The sequence below is a fragment of the Carassius carassius genome, chromosome 29 (assembly GCF_963082965.1).
Source record: "Carassius carassius chromosome 29, fCarCar2.1, whole genome shotgun sequence".
Classification (NCBI taxonomy): Eukaryota; Metazoa; Chordata; class Actinopteri; order Cypriniformes; family Cyprinidae; genus Carassius; species Carassius carassius.
In genome coordinates this window covers 29,436,125-29,456,353 of record NC_081783.1, presented here as the reverse complement: position 1 = coordinate 29,456,353, position 20,229 = coordinate 29,436,125, and the positions used below count along the sequence as shown (strand labels likewise).

At 38.4% G+C, this 20,229-nt stretch overlaps 1 protein-coding gene across 2 annotated transcripts; it reads right to left on the bottom strand.

The window, feature by feature from the left end:
• Positions 1-22: 22 nt before the first annotated feature.
• Positions 23-13,872, bottom strand: rlim (ring finger protein, LIM domain interacting). 2 transcript variants are annotated; one of them, XM_059516556.1, is made up of 4 exons: positions 13,726-13,872; positions 12,731-12,909; positions 3,117-3,221; positions 23-3,008 (listed from the first exon to the last, which is right to left on the bottom strand). In XM_059516556.1, exons 2-4 carry the CDS (start codon positions 12,882-12,884, stop codon positions 1,378-1,380), a joined length of 1,890 nt encoding a protein of 629 aa, XP_059372539.1. In that variant the 5' UTR covers positions 12,885-12,909; positions 13,726-13,872; the 3' UTR covers positions 23-1,377. The 2 variants fall into 2 exon arrangements, with proteins under 2 accessions (XP_059372539.1, XP_059372540.1); XM_059516557.1 differs by lacking the exon at positions 13,726-13,872 and adding an exon at positions 13,133-13,703.
• Positions 13,873-20,229: the final 6,357 nt, after the last annotated feature.

Genomic DNA, 20,229 nt, shown 5'->3' with positions numbered 1-20,229 from the left:
AAACGTGATGGCGAGGCCACAGAGAAACGGTCAAGTGAGGAAACCATTTTATTCAGTTTAAACAGCAAACTGGAAGCTAGTCAAAAGATGACTCAAAATATAAGCTATAAATATGCTGACAAAATTAAGAAATTCTATCTAGTAACTCGCTCTTATAATACATGACCTCTGAACATAAGAATATGCATTTTTAACAATGGTTGGCTTGCTTATGATACATGAAATGTTGACTTAACTCATGGTGGAGAACATTATGCATCCCAAGTCAACACAGAAACAATATAGACAGATATTTCATCTATTGTTTCTAAATAACACTGCATTTGTTTTTCTAGCATGGGACTAAAGGACCTTAACTCCCATATGAACCAACCATTACATAATGAGAAAAATAATTTCCTCCTCGGAGCAAGATAAACAATGCTATTCTTAAATGTACAGAACTGTTAGAAAAACTTCCATTTAAGTCTTCATTTTAAACATTAATATTTACAGACTACAACATACAAGTCAATGTCAAAACGTCCTTTACATTTTCCTTATTAGCATTGCACAACATTGCCTATACGTAGCCAAGTTTTTTAAGATATATATGAAGTAGATTTGAGTCAGCCAACTGATGCATCATCGTCATTTGGGAAGACGGGCAGAAATACAACCTGATGCGTCCATGGAGCATATTTACAGCCTTTTGTGTTTGTAACTGTAAAATGTGTCTGACCAAATGTGTTTCAAAACCTTCGGAAGCCAAATCAAAGTCTATTCTATAGAGGATGACAAATTCACTTTGAGCTACTGTGAAATTTACTACTATTTTCCTGTATTTAGTCTTTATGGTAACGGTGCAACTGGTACATCACACATTCTGCTTTCATACCAACACTGTATGAAATCAAGATCATGTTAGATGCAACAGTTTCAATGGGTTTTCCAATTTAAATGTATTTGCACATGAGCAGATTACACTTTTCTTGTTCCTTAATGCTATTCGTGATGCTCAAATTATTCATTTTTATAAAAACACAAACTTTGTTATAATTGATACGAAACACATAAAAGTACAACTCCAATCTCTCTTTTAGTATGAAAGTGTATGTACTACTCTATATTGCCTCTCAACCTATAATTTTGCTGAATGTTGATGTTCAGTAAAAGTAAATGATCAGGGCTCCATCTTGCACCACTTTTATTCCATTGAAAGATGGTTCAAAATACACTGATGTGTAAATTGGGGTAAACCAGCAAATCTAATAAAACGTATTGATGGTTTCTTATAGGATGTATGGGGGGGGGTCTCAATCCGAGTTCTCACGAGTAGTTAATAAATGTAAAGGGAAGGGAGAAAGTGATATAGAAGTGTCACAAAACCAACTTTGGCTAGACAACACTCTCGCGGTTTGTGGAAACCAGAACCGCCCTTCGGCAAATAGGGCAGGTCGAGTTCTCTGAAAGCCAGCGGTCGATACAGTGCACGTGGTATTCGTGAGAGCAGGGCAGCTTTCTTAATTTGTTGCCTTCGGCGTACTCCGTGATGCAGACGCTGCAGGTTTTGAGAGCATCGCTCTCACCGAAGGTTCGCATGGACAGGTTGTCAATCTGCTCTTTGGTGAGACCTCTGGGCTGGTCATCATCTTCCTCGTTGAGCAAAAAGAAGTGCGCAAGTCGCAGAAAGGGCAGAGATCCAGTTTCATCCAAGCTAATGGGCGCCCGCTGTCTGCCTCGGTTCTCGTGAGGACTGCTGGCATTAGACGCCCCACCATCCACTTCCCTCTCCTCTGTCCGTGCCACTAAACCACTTTGGTTAGAGCCTCCATTCTCAGGAAGGTAGGGGTCCGCTTCCCCTGCAGCGGCTCCGGTGGAAGCATCAGGGTTACCCAGTCCATCAGCGAGGTCTGCAGCTGGGCTGTCTTCACGGTTCGAGTCTGGATAGTCCGAGTCCATAAAGTAGCTAAGTTCACCAAAGCCAGTCATGATCTGACGAATCATAGACTGCAGAGCCATAGAAGTGGCTTCCCCGAGTCCAGTGTCTGAGATCCTGCGAATGGGAATGCGGATAGTGCTGACGTACGTTCTCACTCCTGCCCGCTCCGAACGGGAGAAGGTCCGGCGGAAACCCCCACGCTCAGTCTCATATAATAAAGTGTTGTTGGAGGGCTGTGAACGAGACCTGGTTCGGTTAGCGATGCTGTCTCTCTGGCGGTACTCTCCAGGACGCACCCTGCGTACCTGTAAATCCAGCATTATGGTTGGAGGACGACGACCTGAGGCTCCTGCCTCTCCGGCAGTTGCCTCTCTCTCCTGCGGTGCTCCGGGTAACTCAGGAGCTGCTTCCGATTCTTGATTTTCCGTTTCCACAGTGCTCTGCCTAGACAAAAACAACTGCCGAGTCCTTGAGCTTCCCTCGACCTGGGGCTCTGGAAGGATCTCAGGACTGTGAGAAGGCAGGCCGTGCTGAGTAGGCGGAAGTCCGTCCAATCTTTCGAGGTTGAGCGGCGAGTGACCTCTTGCAGTGCGAGCCCTTGTCCGTCGCTGCTCTGGGCTTCTACTGCGAGCCCTAATTTGACCCCTGCGTGGTTGCTCTACTGGGGGCAATGTTGGGGGAACTGGAGTTGGTGGATTTGGTGCAATTACTTCCGTGTTTTGAAACAGGGTGATAGGAACTGGGAGCTCTGGCTCTACTATAACCGCCAGCTCTTCCACCACTGGTTCCTCAACCACCTCTGCAGTCTCTATAAGACTCTCCGGCTCAGACACAGGGCCATCTGGTCTTTCCTGGCCCCCTTCCAGCCTTTCCGTCTGCGTTTGCTGCTCTGCTATGTTGCGATTGACATTGATCTCCAAGCTGAAACGGAAATCACCGCTGTTGGGATTGGTTTGGCTTACGGCCCGCCATGATTGGTTACCCCGGTATCCGCTCCTTGTTGTATTCCCTGTCTGTCGTACAGTGTTGAGCCAGTCAAGAAGGCTCTCCCCACTGGGGTTTTCCTCAGTGCCCTCCATCTCTGTTGCTGAGAATGACAAGATTATTATTTAAGAAATTATTTAAATGGCTGAATTACAAGGAAAGTCAAATAGAAGGTATGGATTCTGTATAAAAAGGAAAACAGTTGACTTACCAGCAGGTCCTTCCCTTCTCTCCTCAGTGGAACCATTGCTGGGCGACTCTGGGCCATCCTTGACTTGCCGAAGGCGGCTTAACAGTTCATCTGCCGTAATTTCACCTGACCAAGAAAACGAATGGGTTAGAATTGAGATTTCAGAGAAAGAACAGGGATTTTGCAAGAACGTAAAGTCAACCTGACCGATCCAATGCACTGATCATTGCGGTCAAATCTGGACAATTACTTGCATGAAAATTGTCAATGGCTCTCCAGCTCAATCTCTTAAAGACTCCCTGTAATAAGAATTCTATGACTTTTGGTTTTTAGGCCATCTAGAATTCAGTTGACCTCTAAATAATAATAATCAACAAAATTAACTTTCAGAGGCTAAGCACACTTAAAATGTAGTCTTTTTTTTCAGAGGACCAAAAACTGACGCACTGAGGGGAAATTCCAAATGCTCACCCAATAAAATGCTGTCTAGAATCATTTCCCTTTAATACCACCTGCCTTTGACTAGCAACATCAACCTCACAGTTCATTGGTGTGACGAAATCTATAACAAAGCTTCACTCAAACTCGCTGTTTCAAGAGGAAATGTCAAATAAATTAAACAACTGAGCTTATCAACCAATGATGGCTGATAGGGTGAAATGTGAATGAAAGCAACAAGACTCAAATTATTTTATTAATAATTGCATGGCTGGCACAACATAACATCCTGATTAACAAGATATGGTTAAACATTTAACTGTTTTACACAAAACAAATAAAGCAAAACACTGCATATTCAACTGCAGTAAACTGTTAAATGCACGTTAATACACAATGAAACAGGTTGGAAATAGTGTAATATATAACAAAACATTTGATATATTAAGCAAAAAAAAAAAATATATATATATATGGTAGTGTTATAGAGAACATGTTAAGATTACTGAACAAAATCAAAATTGTCAACAAGACTTTTAAATGGAAAAATGCTAAATTATAAGTATTGCATGTCATACCACTAAAGTATGAGTATTGCAAGAACACATTCCAATAAATTAAGAACTGTCTAAATGTTTCTGGATATTCATAAGCTGACGTTTCACACTGTACATTTTTAAACAAACATTGTTTATTTGCATATTTGAGTTGTTACTGTCACTGACTGTATGAACTGTGTGTTTCTTCTCTTTTTGAACCTCTCTCGATAATTTATAATTCTACAATGTTACAGTAATTTGTATTACGAGTGAAGCAAAGGGTAGGAAAAGTTCAAATGATTTCTTTGGGAAAAGAAATAATAGAAACAAGATCCAAATGTAATCCAGCAAAATAATTCTATGGTAAATAAATAAGATATTGATTTTTCACATTGTGAGTGCAGATAAAAAAAGAAACAACCAGGAAAACAAAACTATGCTTTATTGGTTCAGTCCATAAAAAAATAACAAGGTTATTTGCAGAAATATTAAGTGGCTTCAGTGATTCGGGCACAGTCCATTCATAATGCATTTGGGTGCATTGACATCTGTAATTTAAAATGTGTTTAAGTGAGATTTTACATTAATGACAAGTGTAAAAAGGGGCAAAGAGTTTAACAGTTTACAAGATCGAGACATTTCAAATTTAATTTTTTTATATAACATATCCAAGGTGCTTTCCAATAGATTTGTTTCTTCTGACGAAATTGGATATGCAGAATTTCACAGATGTGAATCATCAGATGTGAGTTTTCAAACTTTATGAAGTCTAGTCTTTATTCAGTAGCTGTCCAGAAAGACTCTTCATTAAAACAGCAACAGAACAGGAACTTACAGACTTACCAGGACAAGAAATGTCCAAAATAACATTCCTTTCCACATTCCTGGGACATAAAAGGATTGGGTGTCTTCATAAGTGTTTGTTTGTTTAATAGTTTCTGATCACAAAAACAAAAAGCAAACAATTCAAATAAAATTCAAACCTAAATAGGAAAATGTCGGCTTACCAAAGAACCTGAATTGGAATCAAAACACCCATATGGTTTCACAAATTCTGAATGAAATCAAAGGGATAAAGTTGTTCTGGAGCTTAAAACGTACTCGTATGCATCTCTCAATATTTATTATAGCTTGCGCTAGCGTTCTCAAAATCAATAAACAATCAATAAAATAAATAATTTGCTGCCAAAAAAATATCAAACTGAAACAGTGATGAAAAAATCAATTTCATACACACAGTATGGAAAAGATTTAGATAAAAACATTCTCATCATTAAAATTCAATTTTGTCAATTTTATGTAATTTAAATAGTTGTTTTTATGCAGTTTAATGGGGGGATGGATTTTAATAGACAAATCTTGTTCACAAATCTGTCTAAATCTTTGTTAGTGAGCACTTCTTTGCAGAGATAATCCATCCACCTCACAGGTGTGGCATATCAAGTAGGGATGCAATGATACCATTTTTTCTGAACTGATCCAATCCCTGAAAATTCTGAGTACCTGTCGATACCGATCCAATACCATTTTTTTTTCTAATTCAATGTAGAATTTCTATACTTCTCTGTGTTGACCTGATCGTCACTGTTTTCTGTGTTAAACACAATCTACTACATATAAACAACTTCATTTGAATGAAGATTAACAAATTAAAAAATATATACAATCACAAACTATGACAAAAATACTACTATAAACTAGGCTAGTGGATAGTTCTAATATACATATCCTGATTAGACAAGATAATTGCACAGGTGTGCCTTAGACTGGCCACAATTAAAAGGCCGCTATAAAATGTGCAGTTTTATCACACAGCACAATGCCACAGATGTCACAAGTTTTGAGGGAGCGTGCAATTGGCATGCTGACTGCAAGAATGTCCACCAAAGCTGTTACCAGCCACATGGACAGCTGCTGTTTGCATAACCAAAGAATTTCTCAGAGAAGCTCATCTGCATGCCCGTCATCCTCATCGGGGTCTCGACCTGACTGCAGTTCGTCGTCGTAACCGACTTGAGTGGGCAAATGCTCACATTTGATGCCGTCTGGCACTTTGGAGAGGTGTTCTCTTCAAGGATGACTCCTGGTGTAATGGTATACAACCTTCATAATCACGGGAAGGAGGAGGCGGGAACCGGCGGACATTCAAATAAAGACTTTATTAATAAAAACACAAAACAGCCCGACTGCCCCTCGCGGACGACTGTCGCGCACAAACAAAACCAAAACACAAAATAAAGCCCAGGCCTGGTTAGGGATGGGTACCGAAACCCGGTATTAAAATGGCCCCGGGGCTAAATTAAGAAAGACCGTAGTATCAGTAAGATCTGACGGTATCGGTTCTGCTTTCGGTACTGGAGGGGAAAACATTAATGTACTATATATTTTTGCTTAATAATAATGTTATCGTGCACATTTTATCTCACCAAACATTTGAGCTCGTTTTTTCCAGGCGGGTCCACACCGCATCGAGTTAAAAACATCTCAATTTTTCAGAATGCCGCAAGTGCGCCGCAGGTCATGTAACTTCCTCACCTTTTCCGTAACAACGTTGAAAGCTCAGCCAAGATGAAGGAACAGCTGATAGCTGTATGTGGATTTTTAAATTCATTTAGTAACAGTGCTACTGCAAGCAGTTTTTAGTGCTGCAAATCCATTTATCCATTGCTGAAATTTCCGCGTCTTCATGGAGAGAGCAGGTCATGGTTGCTTAGCAACGGCAGACGCATCAGGAGTGCAAGTGTCCGAAGGCTTTGGGGGAAAAAAATAAGAAAGCAGCATGCCTTGCGTTTTCCACACGTTTTTAGACGCGATATGTGAACGGCCCCTTACTGTACGAAAACTCCTGCTTAAAACAAAGAGTGACGATGGCGGAGACAGCAAAACGTTCCAAAGTGTGGTTATACTTCACTAGAGTTGATGCAGACAACGCTCGTTGTCATAAGTGCAACAAAATTTTTGCATGTAAGGGCGGAAACACAAGCAATCTGTCAAAGCATCTATCAAAAGTGCATTATGTGCAGACAGAGAAATGCAAAGTTTCCGACTGCCTAACACAACACAAAGTACCAATAAGAATACCGTTAAAGTACCGGACCGTTAAGCAGTATCGGTAGGAATAGTAATACCGTTAAAACCTTAACGATACCCATCCCTAGGCCTGGTCCTCTCTCGTCCTTCACTGTCGTCGCTCCTCTTTTGTATCCCTCCAATCTCCTCCGTGGGATGCGAGACCGGCGAGTGGAGCAGGTGTCACTAATTTTTTCAATCATTCCACCGGCTTTGCTCCGTTCCCACGGCTCTCAGCCCACTCGTCACACCCAGGTTTCACTGTACAGTCGTGTGGGTGAGCAGTTTGCTGATGTCAATGTTGTGGATCGAGTGGCTCATGGTGGCGGTAGGGTTATGGTATGGACAGGCGTATGTTATGGACAATAGGGCTGTGCAAAAACTCGAAGGCAATTTTCATGCACATCTAGTCAGTAAAGACGCTCCTAGTATATCTCCAGCACATGCGTTCAGATCAGGATTGCCAGGTTTTCCAAACAAAACCTGTCCAATTGCTTCTCAAAACTAGCTCAATTGCGTTTCGTTCCGGGCGATAAAATAAAAAATTTTTTGGCGGGGTTCCCTTGGTAAAATTCGCATTTCAGGGGCTAAACATCCCTATTGGGGTCGCTTCGACCCGCGAACATGATAAAACAACTGCAGACTTGGCAACACTGGTTGGACTTTACTACACAGAGCCATAGTTCACTGACAATCTACACAAAATCGATTTTAAAACCACAGGTGATTCATTGCCGATTTTGAAAGCGATTTTTTGTAGCTTGTCCATGAACTACAGCTCTGTGTAGTAACTGCCGCTCCACCTGAACCAGTGTTGCCAAGTCCGTGGATGTTTTTCATGTCTGCGGGTTGAAGCGACCTTAATCCCAATAACGTGATATTTAGCCCTTAAAATGCGAATTTTACCAAGACAACCCTGCCAAAAAAAAGCATTTTAACCCCGGGATGCAATTTTTATCGGGGAACCCCCTGGAAACGCGGTTGGGCTAGTTTTGGACTAGTTTTGAGAACTGGGCAGGCTTTGTTGTGAAAACCTGGCAATCCTGATCTGAACGCACGTGCTGGAGATATACTACTAATTACAGGAGAGTCTTTACTGATGAGATGCGCATGAAATCGAATTAGATTTTTTGCACAGCCCTAATGGACAACGAACACTGGTGCATTTTATTGATGGCATTTTGAATGCACAGAGATACCGTGACGAGATACTGAGGCCCACTGTTGTGCCATTCATCCATGAACATCACCTCATGTTGCAGCATGATAATGCACGGCCCCATGTTGCAAGGATCTGTACACAATTCCTGGAAGCTGAAAACATCCCAGTTCTTGCATGGCCAGCATACTCACCAGACGTGTCACCCATTGAGCATGTTTGGGATGCTCTGGATTAGACTTGTGCCGGTATTCGGTAATGCGATATATTGCGTTTAGTGAAAGTAATATTACAAATTTTTTTAACCCTACAAAACTTTTTTTTTTAAATCCGCATATTGGGTATTAATGTTCATTTTTGACTAAGAAAACTAAATGTTTTTTTTTATTTTTATATATATATATATATATATATATATAAATATATAAATTGATTAGAAAATGTATTTTAACTGCAGTAGGAGCAATACAAGTATTCACTTCCTTTGTAATGTAAGGTCTGTAAGCTCACTTATGTCAGTTTCTCTGTTGCTTATCAAGTTGCTAATCTTTGAAACTTTATAACAGTAAAAAATCTCCTCTTCTTTGAGTTGAAACTAGACTTGTGCCGGTATTCAGTAATGCGATATATTGCGGTGATTAATATGCACGATATTGTTATCGTGGGCACTTCTTAATACCTTGAATAAATATACATTACAAATTATTCATAATTTGGAATTCATTTTAAGAATATTATTCCCATCAGCTGCTTAAAATGCACAACACCACTGTGTGCTGCTTGAAAGAGCACATGCACTCTGATGTGAACAAGTGCGCGTGAGAAGCACATGGAGGAACACGTGAGAGACGCGCTGAATGAAAGCACATTTACTCTCTGACAGCAGATGGCGCTAAATGCAGCCCTTACCCTGTAAACATAAAAATAATCTTAACCATTAATGTGTGTGATTTGTGATTCGTGTTTTCCCTATGGTGTTTATTACAGACTTAATAGGCTATTTATCTTCAAACATTCATTTTTTTTTTTAATCTGGACTATAAATGCCCTAGATATTGTTTGGAAGTGTTTTGATATTTTATTGTTCATTCACACTTTACATTATGGCTTCATTAGTTAACAAACTGCAAATGAAAAATTGTTCTGAACATTCATTAATCTTAGGTATTCCAATATTTAATTACACATTGTTAAAATTGAAAGTTGCAACAGTGTTATTTAATGAGCTAACATGAACTAAGACTTGTATTTTTTAACAAAGATTAATAACTTCTCCAGTAAATGTAGCTATTGCTCATGGTTTAGCTGTGCATTTATTGAATGAGCACTATGCGATGTCCGAACTGATTACACTATATTTTATGTATTGCACTGTATTTTCTATTTTTAAACGGTCTTAAATTCATTTTTAGTCAATTTTTAAATCATTTTCAAGTTCTTAAATGGGATGGAAATTAACTTTTTTGTCCACCGGCCACTGTGGCTGCTGGATTACAAAATCTACAAGCCACTCAATGTTTTTACCAGCCACTTTCTTGTTTTTAACCGACAATGTGTAACTGCATGTGAAAATTAATACTACAAGATCTACAATACTTAAGCAGTTTATTTAATCTCAAGTCTCAATGAAATACTGACATTTTCTCTTTCAGTGATGCTCAAAAATGCTGCCTATCTAGGCAGCTTACTAGGTTTTGAAACAGCCGACTCTTGCTGAAGAAGCTCATTCTCTCAGCTCCGTAGCCCAACCGGATGATACACTGCACTGTTTTCATACGCATTAGTAATGTATTTAATTCCAAAGGAAAGGATTCACCTGTATTTGTATGTGTATTTTTTTTTTATTATTTTCTTTTTTTTGTGGTTGAGGGAACACATGGGGAAAAGTCCCCTATTCAATACTGTATCACTGAAAGAAATCTCGGCTGGCAAACTTTTACACCATCGACAAACGAACGCAAAGTGTTTTTAATACATCATTTTTACGCGTCTCGTCACGCCAGAGCTGTCAAACGTGTAGTGATACAATGTTTCTACCATAACAGCATACAACCCTCCACGGACACCTTGGCAATTGATTCGCCATTGGCTAGTAATTAATAATAATAATAACAATTTAATTTTTAATTTAATTTAATTGTAATTATTTTAGTTTACTCGCCAGTCAGTCAAGCTTTATAATAATCAAGTATCATTTAAGATTAGAACTTTAGTAATTAGAAGTAAACTTGATAACCATGTTTGAATGCTTATTAGTCGTTTTAACTGAACATTTTAACTGGGCTGGTGGTGGTGCTTTTTTCGGTCATTCAGTGTTTCTGTAAAAAAATTAAAAAAATATATATATATTATTGGGGGAAAAAACCCTTACAAAACTCCCGATAAGATGATAATAATGCGATTCCTACTAATAAAAACTATAAAACACACTAAGGATTACTAAGGATTAATGAGCTGCTGGATTCATGAATATTAATTAGGTTTTGTGTGTTTGCTCGAACTGATTAGCTGAAATCAAAACAGGGACGATAATAGGTGAGCGCCAGCCAATGAGATTGCCGTTCACGCATTAGCTCCACCCACTACCGGAAAACCCAGCTGTTCTTAAAAGCTGGAGTCTTCCATAGGAACGCCGTTATTTTGAAAGGAAAATACAACAAATAATATTGTTTAACTGTAGCACGTCAATCCCATCTCTCTCTCCCTCTCTTTCTCTGTGTGAGTGTGAGAGAAAGCGACGGCGATTTGTGCTCCTTAACACTAGAGTTCATTATACCGGTGTGTTGCGCATCCATTGAGGAAAAAAAGCACAGATCGCCTGACGGAGAGTCAGACTGTTCGCGAGTGAAAATATCTGTGCTAAACTTAGCCTCCAACTAACACACTGGCGAGTAAAATCAGAGAATTTATTAGACATCGACTAATATTAGACATCATTCAGTAGCCAGAAGGAAGATTTCGTTGCATATGAGAGTGATTTACTCGCAATGTAGAGGGTTGACTTACTAGCCACAGAGCTAACTTCTGAAAAAGTACTTGAAGACTGGAAATAAAATGCATCCCCCGGACAGCAGTTATTAGACACGCGACCGATAATACTGTTGGTTAGTTTGCTTATTATGCCGTTAAAAACGTAAAAAGATAAACACAAACTGTCCATTTAATCTAAAATGTTGCAGAATGCTGGAGGAAAATGAACCGGGGCCTGACCGAGACGTGACAGTATGCGGAAACTTGTGAGCGATAAATTCAACTCTTCACACGATCTTGTATATCATGAGCGCGTGCTATAAAACGTACTGTAAATAACCAACAGATATATCACTCCGTCGGCGACACTAACTTCAGCTGCAAACACTGTACTGGGAACAACGCCGCCGTTTCGAGCCTGGTTTACACCGCATTTCTCCACGGAGCTGCTTCGGATGATATTACACTTTTTTTGTGTGTTATACACACACCAGGGATGAAAATTAACTTTTTTTTGTCCACCAGCCGGGTGAAACAGTATGCTATTGTTATTTACCCCCCACGGTGGCCGGTAGGTGAAGCAAGTTTACCCGCCACAACACAAAAACACCCGCATTTGGCTGGTGGCGGGTGCTAATTTCCATCCCTGTATTCCTGCATTCACATTTCAATTTGATTAAAAACAATTAAGTGCAGGAATGGAATTTGTGCCCTGTGTTTGTGCAGCGCACATGAAGCACAAGCGTGTGCACAGTGAGCAGCGGTCGGCGGTCACGCTGCGGGTTCCCGGTTTGTGTCCATGTATTTCCACTGTAGAAAAGGTTGTTCCAAGCCAAAACTGACTTCTTTCATATTTGTAGACCAATATACAGGAAACTACAACAGTATATCATTATAAACACAGCCGTTTTTGACTTACGTGAACGTGAACAGATGAGAAAAAAAAAAAAAAAGTATTTTTCACTGTAAGGAAAAAGAGCAGCACAGCAATTCTGTGAAATCTCTCTAATCTTCCACCACAGAGAGAGACTGAAAAAAAGATCACTTTAATTTATCAAACCTTGATTTGTAAATGAAATTGTTTAAGTCTGTGGATTCGATTCATCCCTCAGTTCCCCAAAAGGGATATTTAGAGCTACAGAATGAAAGAACGCCTGAAATCCAAGACATCGAGAATAAGTCCGTGATCATTTAGCTGGCAACACATGTAGCTTGTATATTTGCTCTGATAAGCACCTCATATCAAGCGCAGTCATGTTATTTTACATTGACTGAAACCCAGCAGCAACTATAGCTTCACTCATGTATCATTATCCTTTATACTGCTGAAATCACCATTCAATTTACAACCCAACTCCACTTAATAAAATAAATAATAAAACACTGCGGTTACACCACATGCAATAACCAAAATACCTGTGTTAGGTTCATAATCTTGATAAAAGTATTTAAGGATTTACCAGGGGTGCCAAGCAGGTTGTTGTCTCTCATCAGCCGATAGTCTTCTTCGCTGAGATTGTTGACGAACTGGTAGAAGGCCTCTTCTCGATCCAGACGGTCCAGCTGTCTTCTGCGCTGTGTTTCAGACTGATCTGCATTATCCTGAGCCTCCATCACTGTGTCCAGCTGTCAGATACAACTGCACACACAGAAGCAGAAACAACACGTTAGTGTCAATCAGACCACACACACAGATACACTGACCACAAACCACTGTGTTCAACTGTACATGACATGTATCTATAATCATAAACATAGCAATCATCCATTACTAGCTATATGATACCATCACTATCAAATAATAATATTGGCATAACACGGCCACAGTTCCTGTATGTGTATAGGTGTGTTTTTACTGTTACCTGAAGCTAATGAAATTGGTTAAAACTTGAAAGCGCTCGTTGACTGGAATAATCTTTTAAAGCCATTAAACAGTAACGCAATATTAAGAGTTGGATCGTGATCTATCAAATATATCTTGCTGACTGCAACCAGATACTAAAAACAAAATGGCATCAGCGAGCTAAACTAGCTAAAGGCTAAAGCTCAAGAATTTGAAGGAAAGCAACCTTTACGTGTGTCCTTGATGCCACATACAATTAACACAGCACATGAATTAACAATGTAAGTCAGGTCATTAACGTGCTGCAAAGACATCAAAGGAATATGACCAATGTAACATCAGCGCTGAATTTCGCAATGTGTGACGACAAACCTCTCGCAAACACGAACTGAGGAAAAGGGTAAAGCTAATGCTAGCTGTAGCATGAGCACAAACTGGGTTTAAGCTCGCTCGCACAGACTATGAGAACAACTATGTTGTTCATGCTAAGCTAAGGCGAAGCTAACGCTACGTTAGCACGGCTATGAGATAAAAACACCCAGCAGTCAGCGAACTCTCAGTCATTTCGATGATGAACTGACTAGCGAAATAAGGAAAACCGCGGAAGAATACCTTAATAAATGTGTCGAAGAAGCCTTATCTAGTCACTATTAAGTATCTGCCTCGTAGATGTTTGTAAATGTTAATCTTGACAGCTATTCAGGAGTTCATTTTCTCAAGCATCTATTCAGCGTCGAATCTACTTCCGGTGTGCGGAACTGTAATACAACTTAAAAGTCTTATCAGTCGTGTTTGATTGACAGGTAGGATATATGTGACAGGCTTTACAGAGAATATTGGGATATTCAAATTTTGACATATTTAGATCTCAGTAGAAAATAAAATCATTTGAAAGGTGCATTCTTACCCCATATCTTAAATAATACACAAAACTAAATATATTATTTTTATTAATCAAGTGTTTGTCATAAAAATCCAGTACCAGATAGTCCGATGTCATCACTGGAAGTCATCATGACTTTTGGAAGTATCCATGTTCAAAGTCCACATGTGAAACACAATTTTTAATTTACAAACAAAGAGATTTTGTATAACAATCAAAATCAAAATAACAATTTCTATTTCCAAGATTAGCAGTGGTTTAATACCTTTCAGAAGAAGATACAGAAAAACAAACAATATAGCATACAAAAATATTCAAATCTGTCAATAAGAAACCCCTGGCTGATCTAGATGGTGTAACTGGTGTCTATGAAGGTAAATCAGTAGCAAAACTCGAGAGGTTGAAGATCTGATTGTGAGAACTTGTCATATTAATATTTGTATTTGTAAGTTAAAATTTACACTCACAGCTCTGATGTGAAAAGCTGAATCTTTCAATTTGCACACACAGACAATGATCAAAACACCCGTGTTTTGAATTGGAAGTTGTAGATTAATAGATACAAATGTGTAGAATGACATTCACACAAAGAAAATGACATACACACATGTTTACGACATATTTACTTTTGCACTTTACTTCAGTTTCGCTGCACAACGTCAAGTCGGCACTTACAACCTCTCAGATCTGGAAGTACAAGTTCAAATCCTAGCGCTCTGACTTTTGCTACTCTTTTTGCTGTATTCTGTTGCAAACCTCACTTGTGCACTTGTATATGCAGATGTGAGAGAGCAGACCTGGGGGCGGGGCTTTGGAGCGAATGAAGACATTTTATTGGTCGATGCCCGACCAATGAACAACGCCAATTGTTTTCACTGAATATCCTTAGCTTTGACAGGATTTTAAGACACTGCATTCATTTTGCCATTCAGGTATTATCTAGTAGACAAATAATGCAACATATTTTATATGTATATCCCACTGCATATTGCAGAGTAAACTCGCTGAACCAGATCATGCTTTGATCTCACCGCCACGCGGTCACGTGGTTCATGGAGCTATCAATAGTACTAAACTAAACATTTTGTCAATATGCTTGAAAGTATTAATTGGGACAGACAGCAGTTTCATTATATTTGCAGCGATTTCTAGTAATTTGTAACACTTAAAGTGCATTGATTATGCATTAGTGATGGGATTTATGGCTCTTTGAGGGGATTAGTGATGGGATTTATGGCTCTTTGAGGGGATCCGGATCTTCGCGATCCGTTCCTTTCAAAGAGCCGTTCTCTCTTTTGGCTCTTTTAAATATTTAGTCAGTTTTAAGAAGCCAGCTTGGAGCCATCTCAGTTTATCCTGGAAATAATCACTGGGAAGAATGATGAGGTGAGATTTGTAGTCAAATAATTAAAACTCAGATATCACACACCAATATCTGAGTTTGAATTATTCTGAAATATTGATTATTACCTCATTTGTCATGTGTGGACTATATTCCATAGGGTTGCACAAATCCCTCTGCTTAGACAGTAACATCACTATTTTGGATTTACCTTTAGTACAAAGTGTGTGTGTGTAAAGCTACGTTGACTTATGTTATTCATACAATACCTACTCGCGAATAAACATCAAAAAGAAAGCCAGCTGCAATGAATTTATGTGCAAAACAGCTTTTACTACAAACACTTCCACACAAGAACATTGTTATCACACAAGAACATTTTGATAGAAAACAAAAAATATTTAAAGTAGATAAAATTAGAATAAATAAAATGGAAATGTCTACATACTACTACTACTGTAAACTTTGCATATAGGACATCAGCCACTTCAAGTCAATGAACAATAACAAAGTGGGCTGCAATGAATGTCTGTGCAAAACAGCTTTTTTTCAACGCTCCTACCCAATGACAGAGGCATGCAGGATGTGAAGGACGTGAAGGATGCGTGCACAACTAATAACTAATATCATCACGCTATAAAGGGTTGGCCTGCGCTGGGTGCGCCCCTCCCCCTATAACTGTTCTGTCTCGCGGAGGAGCTCATTTGTGTGCATCTGTGTGAAACGCATAGGAAAAAAGAACGACAGAAAGAACGGCTCCCCTCCAGCCGCGACTCGGCTCCCATCGTTCGTGTTTATGAGCCGTTCAAAAGAATCGGTTCGTTCGCGAACGTCACAACTCTATTATGCATGGATAACTACGTTGACTAATGACTTGTTGACTAATGACTTGCGTTACAATAGCATTTTATACTGGAAAATGGAACAGCATTATGTTCTCATACTCCTCCTTGGCAGTTAAAATGTGACTAAACAAGTAAGTGTAACTTTTAACCAATAAAATAACTGTACTACATGTTAACTCAGTCCTGTTTAGTTAATTTGAAGAGATCATGGTACTAAATATTATGCGCAATAATTATGATCCATGAATGACCATTTGAAATATAACATTTTCTAATATGGTTTTTATTTATACTACAATAACTGTAGTATTTAGGTTTAAATTCCAGTGCAAAGAGGCACGCTTTAAATTAGAGGCATCTGGTGTCCAGAAAGATAATATTCATATGCAATTCCATTGCTTAAACACTAGATGGCCTTGTTGATGTTTAATAAATACATGTATTTAGCTCTACTAGTTGTTCAAAACAGTATTTCTGGTCATAAGTGCTTATTTTTAGGTTTTGCTGTTTAATGTACATTTAGACATTATTAAACACTCGATTTTTATAAATAAAAAAATAATAATAATGTTGCATTTAAAAAGGTTCATTACTGACAAGCAAATTAGGAATTTAACCCAATGAAGAAGTTAAAATTATTTTTACAAAACATAAAAATAATAAAAACAGCATTATATTGCAACTCTGGTAGAGTGATATGCAGTGGGATATACATATAAAATATGTTGCATTATTTGTCTACTAGATAATACCTGAATGGCAAAATGAATGCAGTGTCTTAAAATCCTGTCAAAGCTAAGGATATTCAGTGAAAACAGTTGGCGTTGTTCATTGGTCGGGCATCGACCAATAAAATGTCTTCATTCGCACCAAAGCCCCGCCCCCAGCTCTGCTCTCTCACATCTGCATATACAAGTGCACAAGTGAGTTTTGCAACAGAATACCGCAAAAAGAGTAGCAAAAGTCAGAGCGCTAGGGTTTGAACTTGTACTTCCAGATCTGAGAGGTTGTAAGTGCCGACGTGACGTTGTGCAGCGAAACTGACGTAAAGTGCAAAAGTAAATATGTCGTAAACATGTGTGTATGTCATTTTCTTTGTGTGAATGTCATTCTACACATTTGTATCTATTAATCTACAACTTCCAATTCAAAACACGGGTGTTTTGATCATTGTCTGTGTGTGCAAATTGAAAGATTCAGCTTTTCACATCAGAGCTGTGAGTGTAAATTTTAACTTACAAATACAAATATTAATATGACAAGTTCTCACAATCAGATCTTCAACCTCTCGAGTTTTGCTACTGATTTACCTTCATAGGTGTCCAGATGCACACTGATGTTGTGGTTGACCGATAGGTCTGGTGTGATCACAGGCCTCATTTATAAAATGTACGTATGCTTAAATACGCTTATATTTGTAAAAAATGTCATTAACGTGGAAAAGTGCTTAGCATCATTTCAGGGTCTGAGCAGACATACACACTTTTTCCTGTTGGAGCAGGCTACTGTTGCAGGTTTTTGGAAATATAAGACGTTCTTGTGGCTCACTGTTCTAAATTAAAGGATTTGGATAAAGACTGGTGATCTTGTTAATGTTAATGACATTAATTAGGAATCGTTTACCAGGCAGAGAGCTAAAACTATTTAGTTGAGCGCAAGTTCAAGATCATTTGCAATTCATAGATTTCGTATATTATGCATATTTGAGAGATGATCGCCATGTGCCTCTATCAGTAGGCCCAATGAAGATATTCAGAAGATTAAGGGGCCAAGTACTGAACCTTGTGGTACTCCATTGGTTAGATCATGCTATTTAGACACCTCTTACATCTAAGGAATGTTTAAAGATCTGCAGTAACAATAAAGCAGGGCCAATGCTAAATTACACAGGGCCCATCTCCTGGCTCAATGAATAGTCTAAACCACAGATTCATACAGTATATGGAATATATCATATATATATCAATATCTCCATCATCTGTTTCTCATGTACTGTAGTAGGTGTATGGGAAAGTTGGTATCATACTAATGAGTTATTTTTATTCATTTATCATCTAGAAGAATGTTTTCATTTGTCACACATCTGACATGACTAGATAAATTTGAATATGAATACACAAGATCCAAGATTCCATACAGTATGGTGACTTCAAGACAATTACAGTAAACAAGTAAATTTCTGACAGTGGCACAGTTAAAGACAACTTTAAAATGTGAATTCACATTAAAACAAGAACAGTAACTTACTGTGATGTTAGCATCATTCTGCTGTTTATTTCACAGTCATTTAAAAGAAAATGACCCGGCATGCATTGATTTCACTGTAAATGTCCGACCACGATCATTTATTGTAAAATAGCCTAATACTCTTTAATTGCGTAAATTCCTGGCAATTTCTTATAGTGTGGAGTTTCATAACATCTTATTTTGTCTTCCACAGGATAAAAAAGCCATACAGGTTTTGGTGTAAATAATAACAGAATTGTCATGTTTGGGTCATCATTTATATTAACCACCGTAGCATATATTTTAATTAATAGTATCTTCAACAGTCCAAAACATTCATTTATAAATGACCATTCGTTGTTCTGATGTCTCAGGAAAGCTTACTTTTTTGTTTCTATTTATTCTTTGGATCTTAGGACAAAAGTTTAGTGTAGTTGTTCCATCAGACAATTTTATGACTGTAAGTTAATTTAAAATTCAGGTTAAAATAGTCCAAGCTTGAGTGCCTGAATGTCAGTTCCCTTATTCTGACAGTAATAAGAAAGACTATTTGAAGATTAACACATAAAGTAACATTACGTTTTTTCTAATGGTATCTAATAGATCATCCTATCTTCTCACCTGGTCTAAACATTGGTTGCAGAAGCAGGCAAAACAATGAGGATCGGAAAATACAAATAGTCCAATTTATATGGAAGTCCTGGTCTTCCATATAAATCAGACTATGAAGAACAACTATATTTGGAAGGATATACCAATAAAGCAATGAGACTAAGCGGTCCAATAATAAAGGTCTCTCTGTTGGTCTAACTGAATCCAACTGCTGTTTGTAACAAAATACAAATATAAAATAACCAAGAACATAATGGGATTAAAAACAACAAGCAGCTTCAGTAACTGGAAGTCATTAATATGCTAAACCAGAACATACCATGATAATGATGACTGTTGAAATGGGTAAACATTTAATTAAACTCTAATTCATGTCATATTTACCATTCAGGCATGCATTGCTATAATTTTAGACACAGAGAGAGAGAGCACATGAATATGCCACATTAAATGTGTTGATATAACAAGTTTATAAATATACTTACTTAAATGCACTAGGAACATCAGCCACTGTCATCTTTGTTCACATTTAATCTAGGCATTTATAATGGTGGTAGCAGCCCTAACTTAAATTACAATTTTAAAGAAAAAAAACTTCGGGCTCCAGACAGGATTAAACCTGTCAAAAATTAACTTAACCCAGGATAGCAGAAAAATAACCACCGGTTACACAACAAATTATAATAATAATCCCAGACTAAAGGTCATCAGGATATTTATTCTTCCATATGTTCAAAATCATAATAACACAGAAAACCGAAATGGACAAAAAAAAAAAATAAAACAAAATAAGAAATGACCACACGTTCCCACTAGAGGTCTCTGGTCTTCGAAATCCGTGCCCGTGCCAGAATCCGACTGCGTCACGTCTTATCAGAAGATGGAGGCAACATTCTTCGCTGTGGCACTCCGAATGGGGAACAACTCAACCCATCGAGAATAATAATCAACAAAGACCAGCAGGCATTCATTTTGAGTTGTGCTACGTGGCAACGGACCCATGAGGTCGACTCCCAGCATTTGGTTTGGGCTGGTAGTGATAGTACTGGAGAAGGGTGGATCTGAGACTGCTGGGAATGTAGATTCTGTAATGCAGTTGGTTATTTGTCAGGTATGCTTTGTGATACAATTATTTCGTACTGGTCAATCAGACTGGCACAATTATCTGCAACCGCTTGCAATAATTTTGTAACTTCGGGGTCTTTGTG